The sequence below is a fragment of the Triticum urartu genome, chromosome 7 (assembly GCF_003073215.2).
Source record: "Triticum urartu cultivar G1812 chromosome 7, Tu2.1, whole genome shotgun sequence".
NCBI classification, from domain to species: Eukaryota; Viridiplantae; Streptophyta; class Magnoliopsida; order Poales; family Poaceae; genus Triticum; species Triticum urartu.
The window spans coordinates 676,892,781-676,915,646 of NC_053028.1; the positions used below are offsets into that span (position 1 = coordinate 676,892,781).

Consider the following 22,866-nt stretch of genomic DNA (forward strand, 5'->3'; position numbering starts at 1 on the left):
GTACCATGTCCCTGGTGTATTATGAGATCATATTTGCCAATGAATTCTTGGTACTGTTGTTTAGTTAGATGTTTGAAGTCTGATAAACTTTTGTGATATATATCAGTATGAATGAAATTATTGACTATGTCTTTCAAAAAGAAATGTCTTTCTTCATGGGGCCCACTTTTGAAGCTCGCCCCGGACCTCGGAAAAGTTAGGACCGGCCCTGGGCTATGTCAGTGCACATCATCAATTTTGTAAGTTTTTTTTTGAGAAGTAGGTGTGGCGGCTGTTTTTGCGAAAGGCTTTATTGAGTAATATAATAAAGATGGTTGTGTGCATCGTTCGATGCAGGCAGGGGTTTATCCTCCTTTTTGAAAAAAATGTATATGTATATCACATGAAATTCATTATAGTGGGCAAACTGAAAAACTCAAAGCAGCCGACAAATTTTGTGCTGATCTTAGAGGCAATCATTGAGCCTGAGGCTCGACAACTTCTGCATTGTGAATGCATCTGCTAAAGGCATTTTATTTGTGCAGCTTTCCATTAATTTTCATTTACAGACCACATAAAACTTTGGGCTCATGATTCCAAAAAAGCATTCAACATTTACACCTACGTACACCATAATGCTCGCACAAATAAGATAACTTATATTCTGCAAGAAAAAATAATATGAAAACAAGAGGCTAAAAGAGCAACCAATGAATGCTGCATTTGAGATCATATTATGCCACTTTACCAAGTTTAGTGCTTGTGGGCATTTTCAGAAACGGGTGACCAAAATAGACCACGGTTGTCTTTTACTCTCCATTGGCATCGGCATGCTAGAGTTTGCCCCCCTTTGCCTTACAATTGATCAACAAATCACTTGAATCGAAACTGCACAATGTGATGATCCGTATGATACTGTGAGCGGTAAGGTTAACAGCTTGTTACTGGAAACGACAAGAAAAAATATATCTATTTGCTAATAAGCAGTGCTAGTTGTTCAGCCCGGCATGCGTGGAGAAAACTGCATACTTTCAGAGCTCTGGATGGGTACAAGAAATCAAATCGAGATGGCGTCATCGCATAACTTGTTCCATGTCACCATTGAATTCTTCGCATTTTCATATTCAGAGAAATGTAGCCAGTGTTAAGTCAGGCCAAGCTGACACTATGGAGGTAAATACAAATATTTTATCTAGCATATCTATGTTGCTTGGTTGCTCCAGAGTCCAGACACATTCTCAACCCTTTTTTGTCAAAAAAATGAAAAGCACTAGTCGCGAAAAAAGAAAAGGAAACATAAGTACAGTCAGTAATCCCAGCACAGACTAAGTACCACGGATTTCCTCAATCAAGGCAGGGAGGTAATTAAGGTAACAATGAGGCACACACTTGTAGTAATCAAGCGCTGCGATGAGCACAGCTATGCAAGTACGCATGACAAAACATGTTCACACAAATAGCAATCTGGTGAGACTTACCAAATCGCATACTGGAACATTACAGATCAAACTAACAGGCTATAGAAGAGATCCCGAATAACACAGTGTGTCGTTATGTATTTCCATGAAAATAAGAGGTATTATCAGTGGTAATTTGCCCAATCCAGCAGTATAACCGTGCAGACATAAACAACTGGGATGGTTTGAACTTTTAACCAGTATCATAATCGGTCGATTTTCCATTTGATTCAATACATGAATGAACTGAAAATGAAAAGAAATATTGTTGAGTTTCGTAATTCTGTTACAAAACATTATCCAGTTAACAATGAACCATCCAACACATTTACCTTGCTCCAGGAGACGTTCAACTCGTTTCAGTCCAAAACACAGAATAAAAACATTGGCAGTTGACATGGAAAACCAGCATGAAACAAAGGACCTGGCATTACTCTCAAGTCCCAACACACGACCAAAGTGCCAAGGTTCTTTTTTAATCATAGCAGCATTCAAGCACATAAAACTGTGCTAATTAAATGCCATTGCATACATATCTACACAGGAATGCATTACACAAGCATACACACACAAAGAGCAGGCACAACTTAGGAGCAATGACCAAATTGCACAATGAACAACAGAGGTCAAACAAACAGCCTATGGACGAGACACATGGTAATATTTCAAGAGCTAACCATTTATTTGCTCAAACAGCATGACCAACAGTAAATCTCTCATCACAAAGAAACCAAAACTGGAGTAAAATTGAGCAGCAAAGACGAAGAGTAACAAAGTTATGACATCATAGATAAATACTCGATATTTCAGACCATTAATTAACGAGATGTTCAAAACATTATAATGAAGTTATGAAAGCAGAGGTGACATGTTCTAGGGTAAAGTTTCTCTGTAGCTCAGGCTACATAGAACCTCTTATCTCCATTCCTCCAACATTGCTTTGAGATCCGTACTCTTCAACTAACTTACAGCAAGAAGATTTTTCTTTTTTATTTCTCTCAAATGAAAAAACATATAGACTTCATTGCAGATCAAACAAAATTTACAAGTTCAATGTGTGAAAAAACTTTCAGATTTTTTGGACCAACATAAATATACAAAATGAGGATTTTTTTGATTAAAAAAATAAATTTTACCATTTAAAATGCATGAAAAAATCTGAAAGTTTTTTCCCACATAGTAATTAGAATGTTTTGTTGTCCTGCAAAGTTTGAAGTTTATACGTTGTTTCGTTTGAGAGAAACAAAAATGACAAATATGCCTGCACGGATCATGATGCAAAAATGAATGGCTAAGATAAGGGATACCATGTAGCTTGAGCTACACAAAACCGCACTCCATGTTCTAGTGGTAGATCTAATAAGAAGAAAGAACAAAAGACATGCTCTAAATCCATGGTAGAGATAACCAGAAATCTTGAACATTCAGACACGCCCAGTGGAGAATGGAGACTCCTCATCTCCTTGAATCTCTTGCGACGGAACTGGAATAATGCTCTCTTGGAGGCTGTGCCGAGTAAGGACCATACAATATTGACTCTTTCCAATGTTCACAATTCCTAAGAACTTGCCATCAATGTCGCAATGCAATGCATGTTTACTGTTAAAAAGTATCAGCAACTCACGCTTGTTGAGCATAACCATACCATTGAACCATTGCACCACTGAATCCACCATTGATACATCAATTCTGTACTTCAAATTCCAGTTTTCAGCCTCATAATCCTGCATCACACAGATATACAAAAAGGAACGTGAGCTGCCCCGGAAAGCAAGCATCCCCTCCATGTTGAACAAATCCTCTCGCCCCCCTCGTTTCACCCCCGCGGGCGACCCAGGGGGAACCCTAGCCGCCGTCCTCTCGGCCCTCCTCCCGCCCCCACCTCTCCTCTCCGCCGTCCGTAGCACCGCCGGGCAAAGCTTGGCCGGCTGGGCAGCGGCGGGGCATCTCAACCCCTTGTTCGTCGCGGCTGGCACGGAGCAGCGAGATCGGGTGGGGCGCCGGACTAGCGTGGGGTCGGGCGGCGCAGAAGGTGGGTTTCTTGGCGACGTCGTGCGCGGCGCGGCGGCGGTGGCGGCCTGCTCGCGACGTGGTGACGGCTGCATGGTGGGCAAGACCGGTGGTCGCGGGCGCTGCCGGATTCAGATCGGATCCAATACTGGGTCTTGGGCTTGAACACCGTCAGCCGTCACGGGGTGGTGGTGGTCGTCGCTGACCATGCCGGATCGCTGGATTCAGCGCCTGGATACCTACGATGGATTCTTCTCGATCCTCCTCCATGGTGGTTTGAGCCCCACGGCTCTCTCATCTCTGTAGGTTTTGGTTCGTTGTTCTTTGCCGGATCCGGAGCTGACGGAGGTTTGGTGGTATAGGATGGGGACCGGAGGAAACTTTGATCGGCTTGTTCGGTCCGGCATTGGCGACATCTCTCGTCGCTATTACCTTCCGTGGAGGCGATGTCGAGGTCTCTCCTATCCACCTCCGAACCCCTCCCGGACGAAATTCCAAAATTCAGTCTGGATTGGACGGCGGCGGCGTCCTTCGCGTCGTACCCTCCATGGAGGCGTCGTCTTGGGAAGTTCTGTTGTTCAGTGGGAGATGCTATGGGTGATGGACTCCGCGTAGCTCCAGCAGCGGCGGCGGTGTGGAGGTTGCCACGAGGTGCGGCGTTGTTTCTGCCGCGTCGATGACGACGAGTATTGGCGGCATGGTCTAGCTAGATATCGACGACAAACGCGGCTGGATGGACGAGCTCGGGGCGGTGGCGCTGTCTGGCATCATGGTGGCGTCGACAGCTAGCCTGGCAAGGTCTTTGCGTCGGTACCTGCTCTGAAGATGGTTAGGTGGATGACAGCTGCGGTAGCCTCGGTGAGTGCGCCGGACCAGTGTGTGACCCATTCCCGGTATGTGGCTGGGATGGGCAACCGAAATTAGATGTTAGGTTTGGGTGAGATGTCCGTTCAGTATTAGGCTCGGACATTCGGCACCTCTGCATCAAGATGGTGGCTTCAGACTTACTGATGTAATGATTTGTAAGGGCTCTGAGAATAATAATAAAATGACTGCATGCATCGCTCAGACGGTGATGCCCGTGGTAATTCTCCTTTTCTAAAAAAAATGTTGAACAAATCCCTATAATTGGATTTTTTTTTAAATAATACATTTTTTATATTAAATTTCAGAAATATTACGCTGTAATTATATTTTTTAAAAATATAACACAATCGGCCTACTGCTGACCGATTGGATTCAGTCGGCCTGCTGCTGGCCGATTGGACCCCAGTCGGCCCACTGCCGGCTGATTGGATCCAGTCAGCCCACTACTGGCCGATTGGCCTCAGTCGGCCCACTGCTGGCCGATTGACACCCAGTCTGCTTTCTCTAGGCTGACAGGTGCATGCACCCATTTATCTGATAAATAGGTATTTGAAAAATGTTGAACAAGTATTTGAAAAAAATGTTGATCATGCATATAAAAATATTAATCAAGCATTTAAAGAAATATTGAACAAGTATTTTAAAGATGTTGAACAAATATTTGAAAAATGTTGAATAGGTATTTGAAAGATATTAAAGAAGCATTTTAAAAAATGTTGATCATGTATATAAAAATGTTAATCAAGCATTTGCAAAAAATATTGAACAAGTATTTCAAAAAATGTTGAAAAAGTATTTGAAAAAAATATTAATCATGTATATAAAAATGTTGAACAAGTACTTGTAAAAATGTTGAACAAGTATTTGAAAAAATATTAATCATGTATATAAAAATGTTGAACAAGTATTTGTAAAAATGTTGATCATGTATATAAAAATATTGTACAAGTATTTAAAATATGTTGAACAAGTATTTAAAAAATGTTAAACATCTAGAAGTTGGTGGGGTAGTTATTAGCTGCATTGGGGATCGATGCCTGGTCTCCATGGCAATCACCAGAGCAGCTAACCACCCCATTAGTTTCCAATTGCTTGTTAGAAAAGGGATCGCGACCAACTAGAGGTGACTGAGTCGGTCTTCTCCATTATTTAATTCTTTTTTTATTTTCTTTCTATATTATTTTTTCAAATACTAGTTCAAAAAAATTAAATACTTGTTCAAATTTTTTCAAATACTTGTTCAACATTTTTATATACATGATCAACATTTTTATTTACATGATCAATATATTTTAAAATACTTGTTCAATATTTTTTTTCAAATACTTGTTCAACATTTTTTTAAATACGTCTTCAACATTTGTTGCAAATGTTTAATTAACATTTTTATATATACATGATCAACATTTTTTTAAATACTTCTTCAACATTATTCACATACCTATTCGACAGTTTTCAAATATTTGTTCAACATTTTCAAATACTTCTGCAACATTTTTTAAAAATGCTTGATTAATATTTTTTAAAAATGCTTGATTAACATTTTTATATGCATGATCAACATTTTTTCAAATACTTCTTCAACATTTTTCAAATATCAATTCAACAGATAGATGGGTGCATGCACCTGTCGGCCTAGAGGAAGCAGACTGGGTGCCAATCGGCCAGTAGTGGGCCGACTGGGGCCAATCGGCCAGCAGTGGGCCGACTGGATCCAATCGGCCGGCAGTGGGCTGACTGGGGGCCTATCGGCCAGCAGTAGGCTGACTGAATCCAATCGGCCAGCAGTAGGCCAACTGGATAATATTTTTAAAAAATATAATTACGGCGTAATATTTCTGAAATTTAATATAAAAATTGTATTATTTAAAAAATATTAGCCTATAAATGTACGTCTGGAGGGGACTGCCCATCCTCCGGAATAACTCAACTTCTGTGTGAAACACAATAATTTCTCGGCCCTCTCCAATAATATCACAGGTATCATAAAGACACCAGTGCAGGCTACCAAGGTGGTGGACAATATGATGAAGAGTTCATAAGAATGTTTAATATCTCCTGTTCTAGGGAAGGCGATGAGACTGTTGCCATTCTGACTCTAATGTGTCTCAGCTCGTCGGATCCTACTGTGTGGATGTATAAGCTCGATTTAGATGATTGATATGAATTTGAGACCCAGAGCACCCTGTATTCTCCAGTTGGAATGTGCCGATAGAAACCAAGTAGTATGGTATTGCGGACGCCTTGCGCAAATCTAGGCTGTGGTAGGAGAGTATACTTGCAAATGACCGGGTTGCAGATGTAGAATCGAGATCCCCGGGGCCGGGAGGGACGACGAGGAAACCATCACACGTGGCTTCAAGGCAATTCTCAAAGTGGTGTTTGTGTCCTGGGACGAAAGGCCAGAGCTGTTTACTACAGACTGCGGCACCGACGTTACGCAAGATTACGAAACTGGCGGGCCGCCCCAACCCATTGATGATTGGGAGTGACGGCTGGTGGCGGTGGTGTTCAAGCATGGATTCAGGCGTGGAGGTGGCACTGCGCCACAACGGGCTAACTGCTAGGCAGCGGCCGACGTCCTTGGGCGGCAGCCGGATGAGTATCTTGTCAATGATCTCCTCAGGCAAGTCCTCAAGCACGGTCACGCCTCTTTTGTCCGGCATGATGGTCCGCTGAGTCCGCTGAACTAAATAATGACAAGCGTTAGTGAATCACTTTGGTGATTAGCATAAATTAATGAAAAACTGGTAAACACACACACACGTTTACGCCGGACGGCACCAATGGTAGATGCAGATTGCAGAGAAAAACGAAGAGACGAACCGAAACAAGAGAGAGAGAGACGCACACCTGTGGCGGTGAAGAATTGGCGAAGGAGAAGTTCTCGGAGTGAAGGAGATGTTCTACTGACAAGAAGAGTGAAGAACAAAGACGTGCTCTGAATCCAAGGGCAAAGCACGCCATGATTTTGAACATTCAGAAACGCCCTGTCGACACACGTTATTAAGTTGATTATATTTTAGTTATCTTATCCTAGTACTTGCTTGTACTTAAAAAACGTAAAACTCTGGAAACAAACAACAGCAGGAAACAAAGGCCGTGGCGGTACCCACAACACTCACAAAAGCACCAAGGTTCATCCTCCGATCACAACAACTGTATGGAAGTAACAGCACTGAAGGTTAATTCAGACAAAAAACAGCCAAAGCACACGACCAAAGCACCAAAATACTGTGCTAACGCACGACCAAAGCACCAAGGTTAACTCTCTAATCATAACAGCACTGAAGTAACAGTCAGGCAAAAACTGTGCTAACTGAAATGCCGTAATACAGACAGCTTTACGCAAGTATGCCTGATAAAACAAGTTCAGACAAAGAGCAAGTGCAGCCTGACGATCAAATCGCACACTGAACTTCAGAGATCAGACTAACAGCCAAGGAGCACACATGCGCGTCTTAACCATGCCAAAACAAAAGTAAATTTGGGAGGCAAGGAGGAACAGTGATAAGGAGTTTTAATACCATAGATTGATACACCATAGTTCAGAACATTAACAAGAAGCTCAAGACATAATAACAAGTACCAAATGATCGATGACATCGCAGGTGCTACTGCAACCATCCAAAATGACATTCTACTGGTAGTTCTGACAAGTAAGAAGAGCTAAGAAATCCCAGGGCAAAGAAAACCAGGAACCTCGAACATTCAGACGCGCCCTATGGAGAACGGAGGCTCCTCGTCTTATCCTTGTATCCCACAGGACGGAATTGGAAGAATGCTCTCTTGGATGCGGTAATGAGTAAGCCGCATACAATATTGACTCTCTCCAATATTAACCAAAGCTAACACCTTGCCATCAATGTCACAGCGCAAGACATGTTTGTCATTGAACCTGATCAGCAGCTCACGCTCATTTATCAGAGCTATATCATTGAACGACTGCAGCACTGAATCAAGTGGTGTTTTCTTTTTCTTTTTCTTTTTGTGAGATCTTAAATAAAGTTTTCGTGATGCCTCCACCGTTGACAGTTCAATCCGGTATTTGAAAGACCAGATTTCAGCCTCGTAATCTTGCATCACCCAGACATCCATACTGGTGAAACTACAAGTCGAGCCGGCCCAGTAACTCAGTAAGCAAGAGTCCCTTTCATGTCGAACAACTTCTTATTAGGGCATTGTTGGGCTGGACTGCACATCCACCGGAATGACTCGGCTTCTGTGTTAAACACTATAATGTCTCCACACCCTTCCGTAATGCCACCGGCACCGTAAACAGGCCAGTGCAGGCTGCCATGGTGATGGACTGGCGTAAATTGGTAGGATGACATGCACAGCTCATTCAGTAGCTTCTTTTCCATGGAAGGCGATGACCCTGCTGGCATTCTGACTATTGCATGCCTCGGCTTGTGATATCCAATTGTGAGGACGTATAAGCCTTGATAACCAGAGCACCCTATATTCTCCTGTTGGACTGTGGCAATAGAAACCAATTACGGATTTGAATTTCCCTGGAGGCTCCGGTAGTAGATCAGCCTTGCGGGTGACCGGGTTGCAGATAAGAGTATTGGGATGCTTGGCGAGGTAGATAATTAAGAATCCATCACAGGAGCCTCTGATCATATTGGCTTCCGGTAGAAAGGGCCAGAGCTCTTCATTGGAGGTGCGAGCGCCTGCGCCACCCAAGACGACATAACGCGGGCGCCGCCCCTCCCCATGGACAATAGGGAGCAACGGCTGGCGGCTGTGGTGTTCGAGCTTGAATTCAGGTGTGGATGTTTTTTTTTTTTTTTGAGGAATCACGGGGGGGGAGAGGATCCCCACCTGTATGTATATTACTCAAAGGCCAGAAAGGGCCATGGGGGATTACAAGGTCACGGCAAGCCGTGAGGTAAGGAACAGCAGCCAAGAGCTAGCAGCTGCCTTGTCAACCGGGTCTCTAAAACGGCTATTACAAACTTCAAGATCATTATAGATGTTCCTCACTGTGAGGATAGCAGAATGTATTTCGTCACGGAAGGCGGCCGCATTTCTGGAATCCCAGATTTTTGAAAGTATCATGAGCAGCACCTCAGGCCAAACGCGACCGTTCAGGTTATCAGGTGCCGGTAGTAGCCAAAGGTCCTGGAATCTTGTCGACGGGGAGAGGCCCAACCGTTCCCAGACCCGCAAAGCGTGAGGGCAGAGGAGGAACAGGTGTGCAGTGTCTTCAGATGGGCCGCCACAGCGCGGGCAGGAGGCGTCAGGGATGATTGTTTTGTGAAACAGGTTGCACTTGGTGTTCAGTCGTCCACGGAAAGCAACCAAGCAAATATTTTGAGATTGTGAGGGGCTCTGGACCGCAAATCAGCACAGCGTGGTCGTCCTCAATATCTTCATGAAGTAGTAGCCTTCCTGGAGGAGTAACCCTTGCCATGGGTCAAGAACCGTTCGTCCGGAGCATCAGTAAGCTGAAAGTCCTGCAACAACAAAGAGAGAGCAGCGAGCTCGCGTGTAGCATCCGTGGTTAGCCTGTTCGTTAGGTTTTCTTGTACCCCATACAGCATGATAAGTACCACAGGGATGTGAATATTTGTGGAGTGGGAGTAAAGGCTTGGGAAGGCGTTAGCTAGAGGCGTGTTTTGGAGCCAGCGGTCGAGCCAGAAGAAGGTTTTCTGCCCATTGTTTGTCAGAACGAAGGTGATAGAAAGCAGTTTTGGCAGCTGAGATTGAAAGAGTTTTGTTAGGAAAGAAGGGTTGGGGCAGCTGGCGATGCATGGCAGGCTGCACAGGTGTTGCCTATCTAGCCAAGTAATCCAGGGCAGCGGTATAGTGGAGTTATTGTGGCATAGGTATTTAAAGGCGAACTTCATAAGCAAACAATCATTCTGAAAAGCAAGATCCTTGATGCCTAGACCACCAAAAGCATTCGGTTTACAAACGTTTTTCCAAGCAATAAGACATTTTGAGCCGGTGCAACTTTCTTCCGCGGCCTAGAAAAAAGCCCTACGAATTGCGTCCAAGATTTTTAGGGTCTTCTTTGGAAGTTTGAACACTGACATAAAAGTATGTGGCAAGGGAGTCGAGAACGGAAGAGATTAAGACAAGCCTACCAGCCCGGTTTAGAAGCTTTGCACACCAACCAGGCAGCATGCTCCTATAGGAGGACATAATTGGTTGGAAGGGCCGTGGGGGGTAGTTTGTGCGGCGACAGAGGGAGGCCTAGATACGTTTGCGGGAAACAGGAAGTGCTGCACCCCAAGGTTTGAGCGATCAGATCGGAGGTAGAAGTGTCTACGTTCATTGGAATGAGCGTGGTCTTGGAGAAGTTTATGCATAGGCCGGTTGCGCTGGCGAAGTCGTCCAGGATCTGCTTAAGCTTGAACGCAGCTTCAGCGGAGGCATGGGTTATAATTAACGTGCCATCCGCGTACTGAAGTACTGAAGGAGGGAGTTCTGGAAATACAGGGTGGCGGAGAAGATTTGGGTCGTCAGCAGCGGCTGTACGGATCATCTGCTGGAGGACGTCGGCAACAATGATGAAAAGGTACGGCGAGATTGGATCGCCTTGCCTGAGGCCCTTTTTGCATTGGATCCAGTCCCCAGGAGTGTCGTTCAGCGATACGGCTGTTTTTATGGAGGAGAGCAGGTTGCTGATCCAGTCGCAGAAACGAGGGGGGAAGCCCCGGTGCCAAAGAATTTTGAGCAAGGAATCCCAGGAAATAGAGTCGAAGGCTTTTCTAAAGTCCATCTTGATGATCATAGTGGCTGCTTTTCATTTGTGCAGCAGTTCAGGGAGTCAGCCGCGTATATGAAGTTTTCTGCTATGCATCTGCCTGATATGAAGCCCGTTTGGTCCCCATGGACGAGCAGGGGATGTAGGCTTTGAGCCTGTTTGTGAGTAGTTTAGCGATGCCTTTGATAGGGCAATTTTGGAGGGCGATTGGCCTGAAAGCGCCCGCACTGTTCGCGCCTTCGGTCTTTGGGAGCAAGATCATGGCAGAGCGGTTGAAACGCTCAGTCTGGGAAGATGAGCTCGCGAATTCATGGAAAAAAGGAATGATGAGATGTTTGATATGGGGCCAGAACGATCTGTAGAAACTGCGGCCGAAACCGTCCGGGCTAGGACTGGCGTTAGGGTTCATGTGTAGAAAGGCTATCTTGGTCTCGTCGTCGGAGAAAGGGGCGTCGAGGTGTCATAGTGGGGGAATTTGGGTTGGGTAGATATCAGACAGGCCGAAGTTCCAGGATGTGGCAGTCTGAGTGCCAAGAAGCGCTTGATAGTAATCCTTAAGCAGTTTGGCTTTTTGGTCATGAGAGAAGAAGTCGTTGCCCAAGTGACGAAGAACTGGGATTTAGTTTCGTCTGAAGCGTTGGGAGGCAGAGACGTGAAAAAACTTAGTGTTTTCATCGCCGTAGATAGCGCGCTTGACTTTTGACCTCTGGCGAAGCGCGAGCATACGATCACGAGTAGCTCTTAGCAAAGTTGATTTGAGAACAGTTCGGAGCTGCAATTTCGAAGATGTGAGGGGTCTAGATTCTTCCTTTACATCGATTAGGGTGATAATCCATTTGCAGCGCTATTCCTGGACATGAGCGGGTTTGATGGTTTTGGCCACTGCTTTAGGCAGGAGCGACAGGTTTGAAGAGTCTGGGCCAGTAGGGCTGAGGGGGGCTGGTGGGCCGAGGCGTTTTGTTGATAGATTTGGGCTACGAGCCGTTTGCATGCCGGGGTATAGGCCCAGCATCGTTCAAAACGAAAGAGGCGGGGCGGGGTACCGTGGTGGAGATGGAGATGACTAGCGGGACGTGATCCGAGGTGATTCGGGCCAGCGAGGAGAGGGAGGTGTTCGGGAAGGTGGAGTTCCAAGCAAGGTTGAAGAAGGCTCTGTCGAGGCGTTCAAGGACCGGCACTTCCCTGTTGTTGGACCAGGTGAATTGTCGGTCAAGCAGAGGGAGTTCCTGGAGAGCTAGCTCGTTGATGGCGTCGTTAAACATGTTAGCCTCGCGCTGATGGAAATTCGAGTTATTCTTCTCGTGGGGGAAGCGAATGAGATTAAAATCACTGACGATTAGCCACGGGGTCCTTTCACTGGGGGCAATGGACGGAAGCTCATCGAGGAAGGCTTGCTTCTGGGCACGGCTTGTCGGGCCATAGACGTTTGTAATGTAGAAGGCCGAGGGGAGGGAAGGAACAAGACATGTAAGCGTGGAGTAGAAGGAGTGATTAACGCACTGGGTTACTTGGATCGTGTTAGAGTTTGCGGCCGAGAGCAGTCCGCCAGCTGTACCGTTGGCAGGCAGGACGGAGAAGTAGTCGAGGGAGGAGGGTAGGAAGGAACAAATTTTTGAGACCGAGGGCGCTTCGAGCTTGGTTTCTTGGAGAAGTAGTAAGTTCGGCTTAACAGAGAGAAGTTCCCGCCACCGCCGTCGGCTAGGCAGGCTTTGCCTGCCGGCATCCTCCTCCGATGGCGGGGGAGAAGATGGAGAAGACGGGGGAGACGGCTAGGGTTCCCGAGCCCCCCCCCCCCCCACCCCAAAGCGACGCAGGCGTCTGTATGCTACGGCATTTTTTAAATATATACAAATGTAGAATAAATTTAAGAAAATATCATGTTTAGGTGCTTCTCTAATTTGTAGCTCCTTAAAAACAATTTTTTTTCTTCTCGAAATTCCAAATGTGTACATTCATCCTAATGATTTTTACTTGTTTATTGAGTCTTTTACAATGAACACTTGGTAAAGCGTGTTAAAAAGGGGACATTCTCTTTAGTTTACTGAGTGTCACACTTATTCCGAGTGTATTTGTGAAAAAACTCAGTAAAGTGGGTTCCGCCGTCCATCTTCTGTCAATTGCAGTTAGAAAGGACATGTGACCAACTTATACCAAGTGTCTTAATCATACTGAGCGTTAAACTATATATATATATATATATAGGTCGCGCTATTCGTCATCCTGGGTGAGGAATAATTATTCTTCACCCTCCCCTCTATTTTACCATCAATGCATCGTAATTTTACGTTCCGCAAGTTTTGTCTTATTTCCAACGCAAAAAGGGATCGTAATAAAATATATAATCGTCGTAAAAAATATTTTATGTTATGTAAAATTACAAACATAAAAACATAGTCTAAAATACACATAAACTGCAATTTTTTTTGTCTTATGACCTATATTTTTTTCCTTATGTCAAATTTTACGTAGTGAATCAATAGTAATGTAACTATTTGAATTCGAAACATAATTTAATTATGAAATGATCGTAAGATTACCTCGGGTGAAGAATAACTTATTCTGCACCCTGGTTGATGAATAGTAACACTAAGGGTCGCGCTATTCGTCACCCTGAGTGAGGAATAGTTATTCTTCACCCTTCCCTCTATTTTACCATCAATGCACCGTAATTTTACGTTCCGTAAGTTTTGTCTTATTTCTGACGCAAAAAGGGACCATAAGAAAATATATAATCGTCGTAAAAAATATTTTATGTTATGTAAAATTACAAACGTAAAAACATAGTTTAAAATACACATAAACTGCAAATTTTCTTGTCTTATGACCTATATTTTTTTGTTATGTCAAATTTTACGTAGTGAATCAATAGGAAATGGGAAAGGGAAAAATGTTTAAAAGGAAAAGGGAAAAAAGAAAGCTATATGTTTACCGAGTGACTTTTAAAACACACTCGTTAAAAAATGAGTCTCCTGTGGTGATATGTACTACTCATCATGATGGCAATAGTAGCTTTAATGTATGAACAATGTTAACACATGCAACATTTTGATATGTTATATATTTCACCACTTGCTAGTAGCTATAGTAATCACAAACATAGTTGATAATTCTCAATACTTCCTAGAATAAGCTCTAATCCATAGGAACATAGTAATCAAAATAAATATGAATAATTTTATGACAAGTAAATCATCGAGGAAAGCTTGCTGATTGTACGAGTTCCTGCTCAGCACTGTGCTGCCTGCTATTGTTGTCATTGTTGTTCCTGATTTGAGCTAATGTGCAATTTAGCTCATCTGGATACCCTTCTTCAATGTTTTTATTTGCCAGCAACAACCTTTCTAGTGTCATCTGCGCTTGCCTCATGGTTGGCCTCTCTTCACCCTTCAAGTTTAGGCATGTCGATGCCAGTGCTGCGACCTCTTTTGCACCCTCCAGACACTCTGAGATGATTTGAAGATCTAATATCTCACATAGTTTATCTTGCCTTAATACCAAGTTGAACTGTGCAATAAGGCTTACGCCTTCTGAGTGCATGAAAGCATATGGTTTCTTTCTTGTGAGAAGCTCCACAAGTATGACACCAAAGCTATAAACATCACTTTTATCAGTCAACCTACTTGTTTGGTAGTACTCAGGGTCTAGGTACCCAAATGTACCTTGGATGGCAGTATTCAGTCCTGTCTGATCGATAGCGATACCTCGAGAAGCTCCAAAATCTGATACTTTAGCAGTTAAACGATGATCAAGTAGAATGTTCGCAGATTTAACATCTCTATGGATTATCGATGTTAAAGCGGAAGAGTGCAAATAGGACAAAGCACTTGCAGTTTCAAGAGCAATCCTCACTCGATCCCTCCAAGACAAGGATCTTGGGCCTTCAACATGGAGATAGTCAGAAAGAGTTCCATTTGAAATGAACTCATAAACTAATAGCGGGACTTGTGTCTCAAGGTAGCACCCAAACAACCTCACGACATTTCGATGGTTGATTTGTGAAAGGATGGCCACCTCATTTATGAAATCTTCTATTTCTCTTTGAATAGTAATTTTGGATTTCTTGATGGCAACCACATCCTTATTTGATAGTATTCCTTTGTACACAATACCATGGCCACCACCACCAAGTTTGCGGGACTCGTCAAATTTCTCGGTTGCCTTCTCTAGTTCTTCTAAGCTAAATATCATTCTTTCAGCAATGTCTTTGTCCACCAATTGTTGTAACAACAAACCCCGATTTAGTTCGAAGTACTTCGACTTGAGTCTCTTAGCTTGCAGACTCCTTAACTTCTGACAAACAAATATGATACAAAGACCTAGACATATAAGACTGATGCCACCACCAATTGCTATACCCACAACAAAACCTGTCAAGTAAAATAAAAATCCTATGAATGAAGAAATTTTGGTACAATAAAAGTCTGCAATAGAGTTGATCCAACTTCATATTTGTTTCCACTTCATCAAAATACTTATTTTTAGGTTGATTTGAGAAAGAAACTAAGAATATATTATGTGGGCAAACAAAATCAAGTCTTGATTCAATATTAAGGCTCAATTAGGAATATAAAAATTAATATGATAAACTTATTATATGGAGATGTAACCACAGAACAGGCACGAGTTGGCTAGCCGCATAAATATATTCAATAATGCGTGCAAGAACTAAGATAGTAAATATTATGTCTTGTGAAGAACACCTCAATTCTTTAGTGTTCTTCACAAGACATGATAACGGTCTTATTTTCTAGCCTTCACTCCATGGCACAACTGAAATATTTGCATCGTTGGACCACATAACAATCTAGCTATGCAATGGACATAACTTAGACCATTGCATTAATCAATACATTCTTTGGTGTGTAGGATCCTGTATTAAAATAGTATACATTGTGAAATAGTAAGCATTGTGCCAATCCTACCAAGATTTTATACTATTTTGGTTGAGTGACATATAGAAGAATCAAATAAATCGCATTTTATTCTCGAACACCTTGAAGGTGTATCTCGATAGCATTTTAAAATTTATTATTTATTAGAAGGAAAAGAACCAGGACTCACACAACAACCTTATAGGTAATGGTCCATCCTCCAAGAGAAAAAGATTTCCCTTCTCGTTGCCTCTTCATTGTTTTATTTTATTAATATAAAATTATATGAAGCTCAGATCTCGATAATTAAATTTAAGTCATCATGTAATATCATCCTATAGTTATTTTTCCGAATTAATCTAGCGAAATGTTTCAATTAGAAATGACTGTGATGGCTTTCCACAGCACACCTCCATCCAGAAATCCTCCCATCAATCAGACGTAATAAGCTCGAGATTAACCGTTTACTCCATTTATATTATGTGTTGCTCTTTTCTGTATGCCCGAGTAAATGTAGCAAGAACAGGTTCGTAAAATTACCAAGAAGGAGAACAAACTTGGTGCTACTAAAACGAAATTATCTCATTCATAAAATAATGTAGGTCAGAGAGCTAGGCAATGGTAAATCAGTCTAATTACAAACTATTTTAAGAAACATATTGTTCGTACAGGAAGCATGAGCTTGCTTTCTTTGATAATTGTATTCTAAAATTAGATTTTCGACTTTCAATTTTTAAATTTGAAGAGTAACAGGGACCAAAATTTTTCAAAGAGTCACCAGTTTGATTGTGCATTCTTAAGGTGATAATATTCCAGATTTACAACATATGTTAACTAATTTTAATATCTTTACCATATTATAGGAAGCTGCCTTAGCATAAATATGTCAATAATTATTTTTTAAAACAAGCAAATGAGACTTACTGAATTATGTTCCGATATAGTGTTTGTGTTACTCAAGTCCAATTTGATTTTCTTTTATTTGGCAAAGCCTTGGCACTAATAGAATGAAAGGTAGTAGTTGCATTGAGCTGCTATTTATTTAATTATTTAGTTTTCAGAAGGGTGAATTGGTTTTTCCATCCTGCAGTTTTGCATGGGTAATGAGAGTACTAATTGGCTACTTGTATGGTCCCACGCCCACTGCTTGGAACCCCAACACCCTTGCAGTTGGAGGAAGATAGTGCCTCTCACACAAAGCAACGTAGCGGGCGTCAATATAAGAAGAACACCGATCCTGCCGGCCAAGCACGCGGCTCATAGGTTTATGGAGTATTTTGGAGAGTTGCCAGAGTTGAACAAGAAGTAAGGGGATAAGAACAAGATGAAGGTCTACTGATATGTACAAGAAGTTACTTTCAGTACAAGCGATCGAGGCGATGCACGCTTTGGTGGGCATCGATTGTAAGTAAGATGTACATTATAAAATTTTAGTGCAAGTTGTTTCGAAGTCTCGATGTGGATGAGATCACTTGTAAGTATGGCTGTGGTTTTGGCTGCATATGAGCCACGTCTGGTGGTTTTGGGCCTGGACACTTGTGTCTGGCTCAGCCGAAGTTCCATGATGTTTGGAGTGTGTGCGTTCGTCTAACTCCTATGCCCATGCTGTAAATTTTTGTCTTTCATGTTTGTATTTAGTTTTCTGTTTGTTTTCCTTAATTAAGTGAGAGATTTATGGTTTTTGGATCAATTTCCCTATTAACTCAATCAACTCCCTTATCTAATATAGTTGCAGAAGGCTCCATAAAGAAACGAGTACCACTGGTTCATTTGTATGCAGCTCTGATGCTTGCGTCGCCCACGCCTCGGGCGACTCGGGTGGTGCTTCAAACACTAGCCACCGGGGTCTACGTCTCCGTCCTCCCTTCCCTCCGTCGCCGCCGGTGGACGCCATTAGGCTGAGTCCGGTGGCTGACGACGCTGATGGGGGTCCTCCTCCTTGTCTGGAGGGGGTGAGGCGGAACCTCCTGTTTGGGTAAGCAGTCTGACCAGTCATGCCTTATTTGCTTGCTTGCAACTAGGATATACTCGACGTCTTAGAATCTTAGTAATTAGTAATATCATTCGAAAATAAATTTGATTATTTTTGGTATGCCAGATTCTCAAGTGCACTAGGTGTGTGGAACTTGTCATGGTGACAGGCTATTCGTGGAGCTCGTGGCAAAAAACAATCTGTCTCCGAAGTGTCTTTTCTCGAAGTTCCTTTGAGAGCTGATATTTTTTGCCATGATCTCTTCAAACGTCTTTTCATCATAAAAATTCCATGCGCCTAGTGCACGGCTGCACGCACTAGTATCTTTATGACAAAAATATTCAGTTTTAAAATATATTTACTATTTGTTTCAATTTTACTGTTTAAGGACAGAAGCCGATGAGCCCGGGCTCTGAGTCGACACTCTCTCGAAACAGGTTTTCACCCCCTTTATAAATAAAGCCACACCTAAAAAGGTACACGGACGGACGATCCAAGGTGGTGAGAAGGCCCTCTTACAAAGCCGATCCTAAGATAGCCGGCAAAGCCAAAAGAAAAAATAGGAAGAACTGAACACAACACCACATTACCCCCTAGCACACCTAAACTCCACGAGAAAGCCCTCAGGAGGGAGAACGGCGCCAAGCGTCGCCGATGTCGCGTCGAGAACGAACATAGTTTTCATCTGAAGCCTTGACACGGAGAGAAGAACCACAACAACATCTTCAGGAAAATAGCGGCGCCCGCAAGCGTTGCCGTCGTCGGCGCCAAGGCGCAGAGCTTTCGATCGGCAACTCACCCGTTCCACCACAAGGTGACTAAGACTAGCATGACGAGGTCAGGTCCCCAGATCGGAGTGCCGCCACTGAGAGGACAGAGAGGACGCCCGAGCCTTTTTCCTCGCCCATCATGTCGCCCACACGACCAAGACAGAGAGTCACCACCGCCAGGAGGTTGCCCGCTAGAGAGCCAACGATGTGGACCGCTACCCGGGGCCGCCACCCCGGCATCCATGTCCAAGCCATCACCAGCCACTCGCATCACGGACTACCGACCACGGTAGGAGGGGTAAAAGGAGTCTCCTTTCACCCCTAGCCCGGCATCAGCCACAAAGTATGGATCAACACCACCACAGTAGGTGCATCGACACCTATGCCTCCAGCCAGCCCGGGTGGACTCGGGGAGGCACAACTCCATAACTATCGACGGCCGCCGGCGTTCTTGGCCGCACGACGCCATATTTGTGATCTCCGTCTCCCATCCTACCCGACGAGCATATGATGACCCGACCACCGCCAACACCCACCATACCAACCAGAGGTTTTTTGTAGGACGAGCTACATGGTACCCTTTATCAGAGCCGTTCAATCTGGACTCCTGTGCATCTGGATATGTGCATAAGATTCAAAAATCAGCAGCTAGGCAGGTGCTCAACGCTTAATATTCTGGCATCGGATGGACGCCGATAGCGACGCGCAAGAAGGCTACCGTTTCTGACACCATGCAGTACTGTCATGGTTACAGTACTACACAAATAAAAAACACTCTCTGGTGACCTGCTCTCTCGCTAGTTGACTTGCTGGCTATCTACAAGAAGGAATCTTTCCTCACAAAAAACTCTCTCAATCTTGACATGCAACTGGAATCTACATCGGCATGCCGACATGCGCATGCTCTCTCTCACACACATATTCTCTTTCACCTTCGTAAATAAAAGCTTCCTTCCACACAAAAAAACTTCCTCACACAACAGCTATCTCTCTCTCTCTCTTCTCTCTGATAAAAAAATCAGAGTCTTCTCTCGCTGTGGCATGCTACCTGCGTCTTCAAATTTTGCAAAGAATTTTCTCTCTCTCTTTGAGTCTCCACGTAGGCACTTTCTTTTCTCTCAAAGAAAATTTCTCAATGATTTTTTTCTCACTCTTAAATGCTACTCCTCTCTCTTCACTTTGCCTGTAGGGGCGCCACCCTTTTTTTACTAGATTTGGCCCACTCTTTCTCTGTCTTTCACTGTTGCAGCAGAGAGCCTAGGGAGTAGGGATATGACATAACGCTGTAGCCATGCAGACAGGACAGCACCTCCTGCTAATGACACTGCATCGAACAGCTGCACTCCTCGTGATGCTTTTTCTGCACAAATCCTGAAGCAAACGGACAGTCCAGATAAGAGGTACCGCGTAGCTCGTGCTAGGAAGAAACTTTGCGTACCAAGGACCGTGATTCCCGCGGGCACCCCCTACACCGAGCCCACCATCGTCTAGCCGGAGCGAAGCTCCGAACCATCCCGGGACCAAACCTGGTCCGCCTGAGCATGAGCTCCCAATCATGGCCGTCCGGCCGCACAAGCAACCAATGTTGCCGGCAAGAACCAGGAAGAAGAGAGGCGCCACCACCACCCCGCCACTGTCCGCCAACCATCGCCGTCAAGCAGCAGCCTTTGATTCGCCGACCGATGCCACCACCATGCCACGGCCGAACCAAATTGGGATAGGGGAGACCCCTGCCACGACCAGCCCTACGCCCACCAAGGTCACCAGGAGCACCCACGACCGTCCAGGGAGCAGACGACCACGAGCAGCGCCCCACACCGTGCCCAAGCCCCGATCGGATCCACCACCGGCCTCCTGGATGTGGCCGCAGCCCATAGTCCCACACCCGCCGCCGGTAGATGCCCGCACGGAGGCAGAGCCGCGATCTCCCCAGCCCGCGCCGCTCCTGACGCCTTGCTTGCAGAGCCGCCGCCGCCAGACCACCGAAGGCCCGCCGAGCGCGCACTACCACGCATCCGCAGCCCTGTCCTCCGCCACGCCACCAATGCGCTGGACCGACTCGTCGCTGCCGCGCCCCTGGGCAGATGCGGCAGCCCACGCTGCACACACCAATGCGGGAGGGGCGAGGAAACGCCCTACACCGACAGGGCTTTGCCCAGTGGCGCTCTCCCGCTTGTGGGAGCGGGTCGGGCGAGAGCGTTCCTGATTTTCTCCTCCATGAGATTGTCATCCCCTGAATCGACACTCTACCATACTCAGGCCTCTTTTGGTTCATAGGATAGGATTATCGTAGGAATAGGAATCTTGTAGGAAATGAGATGACATGTATCTCAAATCCTATGAGTAGGAATAGGAAACAAGATGTCATTTGGTTGACACCAAAGGAATTTTTCCATTGAGTCTAGGCTCATTTTTATTTTCCTATGAAATGTGGAGGATAGGAACCAATCCTATGTAGGAATAGGAATCCATTCCTATGAACCAAAGGGCTCTAAAGGAAAAAATCCTATAAGAATCTTATCCTCTAGAATTCTTATGAAATTCCTCCAAACCAAAGGAGGCCTTACATGGTTTCTTATATAGTAGTGAGTAGTGAGTATCATGATACATTTTCCTAGGTTCCCAAAATAAATAAAATTACATATCCTTTTGATACATTTTCCTATAGTGTATCATGAATTCATGATACATTTTGTATACATGCAAGTAGCTTGATGATGTTCTTCTTTCAGTTTGTTAAATTATTTCTATATTTTCCCCTGATACAATGATACCACATACAAGGCATTTACATCTAAAAACAAATTCGATGAACCAAAGTCTGGCATGGTGGGATCTACTTGAGTAACCAGTACTGAAGTTCACTTTCCTGGAGTTAAAGATATGGCCTTTACTAGATATCTATCGAAATTAGTCTTGCATGTATTTTATATATGTTGATAATTTATATTTTTGGATTGCCCTTATGAAGATTAATTTGATTTTTTTTCTTAAAAGACATACTATTTTTCTACCCTGTGAACTGGTAATTCGTAGAGCAGCTGAAGTTGGTAAGATACGTGATATTTTCGTATCTAAATGGACAAAATGTGAATAAGGGTCAGCCAAAGTGCAGTTGATCTGTGCTTAATTTTAGTACCGCCTCTAAAGTATAAGGCGTATTAATTTTTCTAAAAGTCAAAAACTTCTTGCTTGATCAAGTTTGCAGAAATTATATCAATATCTACAATATATCAAATAAACAAAATTTGAAAATATACATCATGATGAATCTAATGATACTAAATACGAAGAGAAATTGTATAGTTATTGATATTTTGCTCTATAAATAAACCTGATTAATGGAAGAAGTACTACTACATAGGTACTCCAGTTCTCCATCGGATAACTGATTTTTTTTTCAAACGCATACCTCTGGATATTGGTTCCTTTGGAACAAGCGTGGAGTGGAAGGACCATGATAGTATCTGATGGAGCTCCACGCCTGTGCCGGTGGCCGCGGAGATCCCCACCGCCACCTCCGCGGGGAGCAACGTGGTTGGGTTGAGCAACTGCGCGCTGACTTCAGCCGGTTGCATGGAGGGACGGTCATCGAAGTGCAGTCTAGCGACCAGCATCCGGGTGCTGCTGGTAAAATTGATGGACGCCGTCATCGTCCCATTCAGGCTGAAGTTGGGCAGGCTCGTCGTGTTAACCGAGTCTATGACGGAGCTGAGGTCAATCCCGATGTGGTCCATGGTTTCATGAGGGTCGAAGTTGGTGTTGCTATAGGTGTCGAACTCCACAGCGACGAACCGATTCTCGCCTACGGCGTCCCTCGTCCTACCGTTCAAAAGGCCGAAGGCTCCGCCGTACGAGCCCTGCGGCAGTTTTGACGGGTAGCTGACGAGGAAGAAAGCCATGTCGTCCCCTTTCATGCGTCCAGGCAGGAGCTTGATATTGAAGGTGAACCGTGTGACGAAGCTCGCCACCACGCCGGTGTTGTTGTCGTAGAACGGCACGGGGCGCCTGTACGACATCCGCCCCGTGCAGTCTAACAATTTCGTTGCCTCGACGGCGGTGAGGTCGACCAGGCCGCCGTTCACGGTCGCGTTACCCTCAAAATGAAGGTCTTGTGGGTTGTACGAGGTCTTGTTGGTGAAGTCAAAGCTGAAGGAGATGGGTGACAACGCGGCGGCGACATGCCCAGGAGCATCAAGCCGAAAAGAGAGGAGCAAGCAGC

The 22,866-nt window shown here is 44.4% G+C and overlaps 1 protein-coding gene and 2 pseudogenes across 1 annotated transcript; all 3 read right to left on the minus strand.

The window, feature by feature from the left end:
• Positions 1 to 2,860: 2,860 nt before the first annotated feature.
• LOC125519376 lies at positions 2,861 to 6,979 on the minus strand (annotated as a pseudogene).
• Positions 6,980 to 8,024: 1,045 nt separating this feature from the next.
• On the minus strand, positions 8,025 to 11,058 carry LOC125519378 (annotated as a pseudogene).
• A 3,088-nt stretch (positions 11,059 to 14,146) lies between these two features.
• Positions 14,147 to 17,898, minus strand: LOC125519379 (wall-associated receptor kinase-like 22). The gene is made up of 2 exons (XM_048684206.1): positions 17,754 to 17,898; positions 14,147 to 15,398 (listed from the first exon to the last, which is right to left on the minus strand). Exons 1-2 carry the CDS (start codon positions 17,896 to 17,898, stop codon positions 14,221 to 14,223), a joined length of 1,323 nt encoding a protein of 440 aa, XP_048540163.1. The 3' UTR covers positions 14,147 to 14,220.
• Between the last annotated feature and the right edge of the window lie 4,968 nt (positions 17,899 to 22,866).

Excerpts from the sequence above, each read along its gene's own strand:
- LOC125519379 (XM_048684206.1), bottom strand. The coding sequence starts at position 17,898 with ATGACTGGTCAGACTGCTTACCCAAACAGGAGGTTCCGCCTCACCCCC. Across the intron at positions 15,399-17,753 it reads AGGGAAGGGAGGACGGAGAC|GTTTTGTTGTGGGTATAGCA; the intron begins GTAGACCCCGGT and ends TTTACTTGACAG.